The 7,078-nt window shown below is 50.6% G+C and overlaps 1 protein-coding gene across 1 annotated transcript in view; it reads left to right on the top strand.

Moving 5' to 3' along the window:
* The window catches only part of GRB10 (growth factor receptor-bound protein 10), a 226,299-nt gene extending 220,572 nt beyond the window's left edge, over positions 1–5,727 (top strand). Inside the window, exons 17-18 of the mRNA XM_010831055.1 lie at positions 2,128–2,221; positions 2,855–5,727. Coding sequence (XP_010829357.1) covers positions 2,128–2,221; positions 2,855–3,001 — 241 coding nt within the window. The 3' untranslated portion in view covers positions 3,002–5,727. The remainder of the gene's footprint in view (positions 1–2,127; positions 2,222–2,854) is intronic.
* The last annotated feature ends 1,351 nt before the right edge of the window (positions 5,728–7,078 follow it).

Raw genomic sequence — 7,078 nt, 5'->3', positions numbered from 1 at the left:
AAGAGTTGACTCATTGGAAAAGACTCTGATGCTGGGAGGGATTGGGGGCAGGAGGAGAAGGGGACGACAGAGGATGAGATGGCTGGATGGCATCACCAACTCGATGGACATGAGTTCGGTGAACTCCGGGAGTTGGTGATGGACAGGGAGGCCTGGCGTGCTGCGATTCATGGGGTCGCAAAGAGTCGGACACGAGTGAGCTACTGAACTGAACTGAACTGATCATTGATTGACAGTATTGTGTTAGCTTCCAGTGTATAGCGTAGTGATTCAGTATTTTTGCAGGGTTTTCTGCATTACAGGTTACTACAAGATAGCGGATATCATCTTTATGCTGCACAGTACATGCTTGTCGCTTGTCTATTTTATACACAGTGGTTTGGATCTGTTGATCCTATGCCCCTGATTCGTCCCTCCCTGCTTCCCTCTCCCCTTTGGTAACCACGAGCTTGTTCTCTGCACCTGTGAGTCTGGTCCTGTTTTGCTTATATATCCATTTGTGTTATTTTTTAGGATCCACACATAAGTGGTATCATCAGGACTTGTCTCTCTGTCTGGTTTATTTCACTGGGCATAATGTTCCCCAGGTCCGTCCATGTTGCTGCAGATGGCAGGACTTCACTCATGTTATGGCTGAGTGACGTTTCCTTGTGTGTATGTACCACAGCTTCTTAATCCAGTCATCTGTTGACGGGCACGTGGCCTGCCTCTGTGTCTTGGGTGTTGTAAGTAGTGCTGCTGTGCACGTTGATGTTCATGTATCTTTCACATTGGTGTTTTCACTTTTTCCATCTGTGTATATCCAGCAGTAGAGTTACAGGATCGTATGGTAGCTTTAGTTTTTAAGGACCCTCCATACTGTTCTCTGTAGTGGCCGCACCAGTTTACATTCCCACCAGCAGTGCTCCCTTCTCTCCACATCCTGGCCATCACTTGTTAATTGCAGACTCCTGATGTGATTTCAAATTGTAGAAGATTGCATGACTCATGTAACAGAGTCATGAATGTTGTAGCACTCACGTTCTCTCTCTCATTTTTTTTTATCAGAACCATTTAGGAGCGAGTTGTAATTATTTCAATATAAAATTTCTAAAAACGTGGACTTCTCTTAGGCAACCACAGGCTCGTTATAAACATTAGGAAATTAACACGAATGCGATTCTGTCCCTGGCCATGCCACTTTCCCAGATTTTACCAGGGGTCCGCCTTGCATCCTGTGCTGCCAAGGAGAAGAACTTGTTGGCCCCAGCACCGCCCTGGGCAGCAGATGCCTTGTGCTCCTTTGTGTCTCGACACTCGCAGGAGCCTTGAGGGCAGAAGTACCAGGTGGGGGCTCATCTGCTCACTCCCAGGAGGTGATGCTGAGTCATCTGCAGTGCATCCTGTCGGAGGTGCTGGGGTGGGTTGTCTCATTCCTGTCGTTGGTCACTTGAATACCTAAAGATGGTGTCCACAAGGTTTCTCTGTCGGAAGGTTACTGTTGGTCCCTTTGTCGTAAACATTAGTGGGTAGATCTTTGAGACCATGGAGACAGTTATTCTCATCAAACTTTGATGCTGGTTTCAGCATCCCGTGAATATCTGCTTAATCAATGGTGATATCTGGTCATTGCCAGATGGTGGTTTTCTAATCCATCTTCTTTCTCTGTTTGTGTAGCTGGCCTTCTGCTCTTAGGAAGAGCTTTTTTTCCTCCTCTGTTATTATTTGTTCATTTATTTATCACACCAGTGTGGACTCAGGATTCTTGTTCTGTGCTATAGGTGGTGATCAGTCACCGGTGTTATTCACTTAGATGCCCGGGTGTGGCCACACTGCCTCCTCAGTTAGCTTTCTTTGAGTACCTCCTTACTTTCTGACACAAAGTGTATCAGCTTCACCCTAGACCTTTCCTGCCTCAGCACTAGAGGCAGCCATGTCCCCAAGGAGCCATGTCCCCTGGTTCCTTCTGATGGGGCGTGACAGCCAGAGCACAGTCTGGGTGTGGAGGCTGGCCTTTCCCTACAGCTCACGCAGCTCCCAAAGGTTCCTGAAACCTCGCCTCCTGAAGCCTGCCTGTTCAGGCACACATGCAGATAGCATGCATACTCAGTCTGGAATTCACGGTCAATTGACTCTTTCCGTCCCCAGGCTCTTTCTCCTCCGTGACAGCCAAAGTAATCCAAAGGCGTTCGTCCTCACACTGTGTCATCATCAGAAGATTAAAAATTTCCAGATCTTACCTGTAAGTACTGACGTTTTCACACTCACGCTTACTCTTTTGTGTTCTGGTTTTGTTCCTCATGCAACTTTTGAACTAACCACACTAGAGAACAGTAAACATCGGACAGTTTCAAGCTCACTAGTGAGATCTTTATAGGAGCTCCCTCTGTGCATAGGGTGTGCCATTTGCATGGACACTCACAGGCTTCGTTAACAGCATCCTCCTCCGTGGGGTGGGCTGAGTGCTCACTCACAGGATAACTGATCAACCTCCTCCATGGTGAGTGGTGAATGCATGGATACTCAGGTCAACTGGTCAACCTCACCCTCCTCCATAGGGTGTGCTGAGCGCACGGACACTCACAGGTTGACTGACCAACTTTGCCCTTATGAGCAAGGCGAACTGGGAAGCACTTGGGACCCTTCTCAGAAATAGGGGCACAGTTGTGCCCTGTAGCCTTAGGTACTTGGCAGTGCCCTCCCAACTTGCCTCCACACAAAAACCTCGCTGCGTGACCACCTGCCCTGTGTTCTAGCTCACCTCACTGGCTCCGTATGTTGCCCTGGAACCTGCCCAGGGGTGGAGAGCACTAATCCTGACGGTGGGGCCTGAGCTGCGGCCTCTGACGTAGCTGGTCTCATTGTGTCTCTCCAGTGCGAGGATGACGGGCAGACATTCTTCAGCCTTGACGACGGGAACACCAAATTCTCTGACCTGATCCAGCTTGTTGACTTTTACCAGCTGAACAAAGGGGTCCTGCCTTGCAGACTGAAGCACCACTGCATCCGAGTGGCCTTATGACCTCAGATCTAGCCTGGCTGCAGGCCGGTGGGCGCTGACACTGGAGTGAAGAGGCCTGTGCATCCTTCAGAACACACATCTGTCTGCACCTCGGGGCTCGGAGCAAGACGGTGCATTTGGCGCCGGCTGACCACAATCGACTCATCTGTTGGACTTGACGGTGGTTCGCTGCTGCAGATACAGCAGGGCTGCCCCTCTCTCCCTGGCCTCGTCAGGGAGGGCGGGAGAGAGCAGATTCGAGAGTAAACTGGAATGGTGGTCTTGGCTGGGCCATGGAGGAACGCAAGCCAGAGAGAAGTGATTGGAAGTGAACTCTTGCCCTGGAATAATCTTGACAATTAAAACTGATATGTTTACTTTTTTGTATCGATCCCTTTTTTGCACTCCTTGTTTTCAATATTGTATTCAGCTTATGGCAGGAGGGGCTGTGGCTTTTCCGTGTGTACGAGATGTAAAGACACTTGAAAAGGGGCAGCCCCCAGAGGTTGACCGCGTTTGCAGAGGGTGGTGGTACCCTCTACACATCACTCCCAGACAGCAGGCACCCCAGCCTCCCCACCCCAGTATACTTGAAAGCTTTTTTGAAATAAAAGGTGTTCTTGTGGCAGGCACGTGGTGTGCTCTGTGGCCAGAGAGGCAACCCAGTCTGCCTTCCCTGCTCTGTGCCCATCCCCCACTCGTGCTGCCCACCTGCCGTCCACGTGTTGTTTTGTCTTCCCCGCTGCTGGACACGTGTTTCTTTGGAAAACTTGCTGTCCCACAACACAGGGCTGAGTGGCGGCCCCTCTTTGGCCACAGGCTAGCCTTCCTAGCATACAGCGAGTGCCCATCGCCCGCCTGTAGGGGGCGCCAGGCCGCCTGCCCCACCTTCCAGCCTGTTCTAGAACCATCTCTGCCTTATCCCTCTGCAGTGGCGCCAGCCTTCCAAGGCTGCTCTTCCTGCCGTGGGGGCTCCGAGGATCTGAAAGGAGGTGGCATCTGCGTGGCCTGCGTCCATATGTAGCGGGTTTCCATGGTGACAGAGGTGGAAACCTTGGAGAGGGCAGCCCCACAGAGGATGGTCTCGCTTGGTGGCCTCCATCCTGCTGACAGCCCTGCGGCCAGGCCCTGCAAGGCAGCAGGTCGTCCTCCACTGGCCCGGGTCAGGAGGCCCCCACAGTGGGGCTGGCCATGGACAGGTTGGCAGTGCAGCGCTGGGTGCTGCTCCAGGAGCTGAGTCAGATTCTGGCCTGAGATGTCCCCACCCTCCGCCTGGCCCCGTGGCCAAGTCTTCAGCATGCAGGCGGCCGTTCCTCTGCCTTTGATCCACGCAAAGCAGAAAGGGCTCCCCGACGGCACGCACACCGCTTGCTGAAGGATGACGTCCATCCTCAGGTCACAGCGGCCATGCTTCCCTGTCCCTCTGGACCGCGCTGGCCGCTAGACCCCAGGACTGCCCACTGCAGCACTTCCCAAGGGAGACATGCAGCTTAGGACACAGTGACTCATACCCTCTGTACCTCAGTTCGTGGTATAGACACTGTATTTTAGTTGACAAGACACACTCTACTTATTTCCCATGAAGTGTCTACTTAGACAAATGAAGACTTTTTAGTAAAACATGTTTTTAACCATGAACATTCAATGGCTTTTTGGCTTGTTTGTTTTGGGGTGGGGGTGGTTGTTTTCTAGCCTGTTAATCTTTCCAACTGTTGACAATTAGGTAATTTTCGAGTCATGCCTGGCAGCCTGCTTCCCCTGGAGGGACTGATGCTTTAGTTACGCTAAGTAGACATTTTTCTCTTTGCCAGTTGGAGGTAAAGCCTTTAAAAAACAAAAAATCCAGCAAAAAAAAAAAAAAAAAAAGCCACCTCTCCAGTTTCTGTTTTCTGTTTACATAGACCAGTCTCCACCAGTGAGATGAGACTCACTCAATAGACAGCTAGTATCTGCAGTATTGCGTATTTATAAATACACCTTCTATTTAAAAAGAGAACTAAAGCTTGACTCTGACGCACGATTCTGTGTGTACCCTCCTGGCCACAGTGAGCTGTCACAGAGCGTGACCTCCCAGGGCCCCTTGTACTGGGGGATCCCCCCGCCAAAGGGCAGCCCCTCGCAGGAAATGGGCGTCCAGCTGGGCCAGCCAGGGGCTGAAGGACATTCGACTTTTATTTTTGTATTTAAATGACATGAATGTAAACGGAACAGCTCAGGGTCGTTTCAGAGCCTGTTGACTTTTTATCTCTTCCTGTGATTTTCTGTTGTGAACAGAAACTCCATGTAGCAACCTGGACTGAATTGAGAAAGAAAACGCCAAATGCTTTGGGGATTAACGCTAAGTAGGAGAGCTTTGTGACCTTATGTGTTAGAGTTTTAGAACGTTTTTCTGTTTGCTAAACCTTGAAGAAATATGTGCCTCAGTCTAGATGTTTTGTCTTCTCTCTTCTGCACTGAATACCTGAGGGTTTGACCAATCGACGCACCTCTGCGGGGGTGGGGCTGGCTCGCGGGGGCTTTGATGCTGTGGTGTGGTGAGCATGGCATCGCCCGACGTGTCAACGTTTTCAGGGAACGCAGAACAGATTAACCCAAAAGACAAAACCTTTGTCCCACGTGCTTTGCTCCTTTCTGTACATAGCTCCTCGGCTCACGAACCTAACTGTAAACATTCAGGTATTTTTGTACAAATAAGGGACTGATGTTCTGTTTGTCGTTAGAAATAAACATTAATACAGTGTTCTTCATTTTGCCTGTGGTGTCTGTTTCTATATTTTAAAAACGTTCAGCTGATCAAGCACTAAACACCTAGGGAGATGATTTGGGATATTTTAGTGATGTGCTTCTTACCTGGCTAAACAGCAGTTACAAATGAGTGGGTGCAGACTGGTGTGACCCTGCTAGGTGGGCTCCGTGCTGACCACGGAACAGATCCACAGGCCTCTCCTTCCCCCACTTCCTCCGCAAGAACAGAGACCCGTGGAAGCTCCAGAAGGAGGCAGAGCTTCCCTCAGCTGTAGCCAACACCTCAAGAAACTCAAAACTCACATTTGTGCAGTTCAAGTGTGACTGGATTTTGCCGTCACATGAGCAAAATGGCCCATGTGAGAAATGGGCAGAAAGAATAAGAGAATGGATGCCCTGCATCTCTGCTCCCACAGGACCTCACCTGGGGCCCACGGGCAGCGTCACGTAGCTGTCCTTGGGCCTGACTCACCTCCTCCTGTCCCAGCCCCAGCAGAGTGTATTATCATAAGCCAGCTGTGTCCACCCATCGGAGCACACCTGTGGCATTTTGAACTCTCCCATCGCTTGTTTTCAGAATCTGCACCCTGGGTTGGAAATCTCATCCCACTAAGGCAGGCTGCCATCAGAGCAAGAGCAATAATTCACAACACTTTCCTCCTTGTCAGAGATGGTGGGGGGCTGGGGGGGGGTGGCGGGTGGCGCGCCTGTTTATGATGGGGCTGGTGTGTGATGTGTGCAGGGTGTATGTGGTGAGGGCGATGGGTGTCCATGGGGCGGGAGAGCAGAACCAGGTGTGCTGTGGGAGGTGGGAGGGGGCAGATGGAGGCGGGGTGAAGAAGGCTGGATGCAGGCAGGGCATGTGCAGAGGAGTGTGTGAGTCTGTGTGGGGAGAGCATGCACGGTGGTGGGGTATACAGTGTACAGAAGGCATGACATGAGCGAGCTCATGTTTCCATGTTCCCGGAGTCCAGGGGGGTGGGGGGAGAAGCACTGGGCCAGGTCCCAAATGCAGACCGTGGTGTTCCTTCCAAAGAAGGTGATGCAAGGGGCCACACAGATAAGCCAATAGCTGATATACTTAAAAGAAGACACGACATTAAACTTGATCTCACTGCCTTGATCATAGTGCTACTGGTTTTTTAAACCCACTTTGAGGGATTCATAAAATTATGAATTTTCTGTGATAAAAACTTCCCCCTGTGAAATGTAAACAGAAAAATATCCTATAATATTGGGTTTTAGAATGGTAATTTCACAGCAACCCTCCTCTTCTTGGAAGTTATACAACAGTAACAGGGACAGAAAACAAGTGAAAAGTCCGTCCTTGGCAGAACTGGGAGTGCTCAGCCA

This window comes from Bison bison, unplaced genomic scaffold, assembly GCF_000754665.1.
Source record: "Bison bison bison isolate TAMUID 2011002044 unplaced genomic scaffold, Bison_UMD1.0 scf7180017864522, whole genome shotgun sequence".
NCBI classification, from domain to species: domain Eukaryota; kingdom Metazoa; phylum Chordata; class Mammalia; order Artiodactyla; family Bovidae; genus Bison; species Bison bison.
The sequence above is the reverse complement of the archived record's forward strand: the minus strand, read 5'-3'. Positions and strand labels throughout refer to the sequence as shown.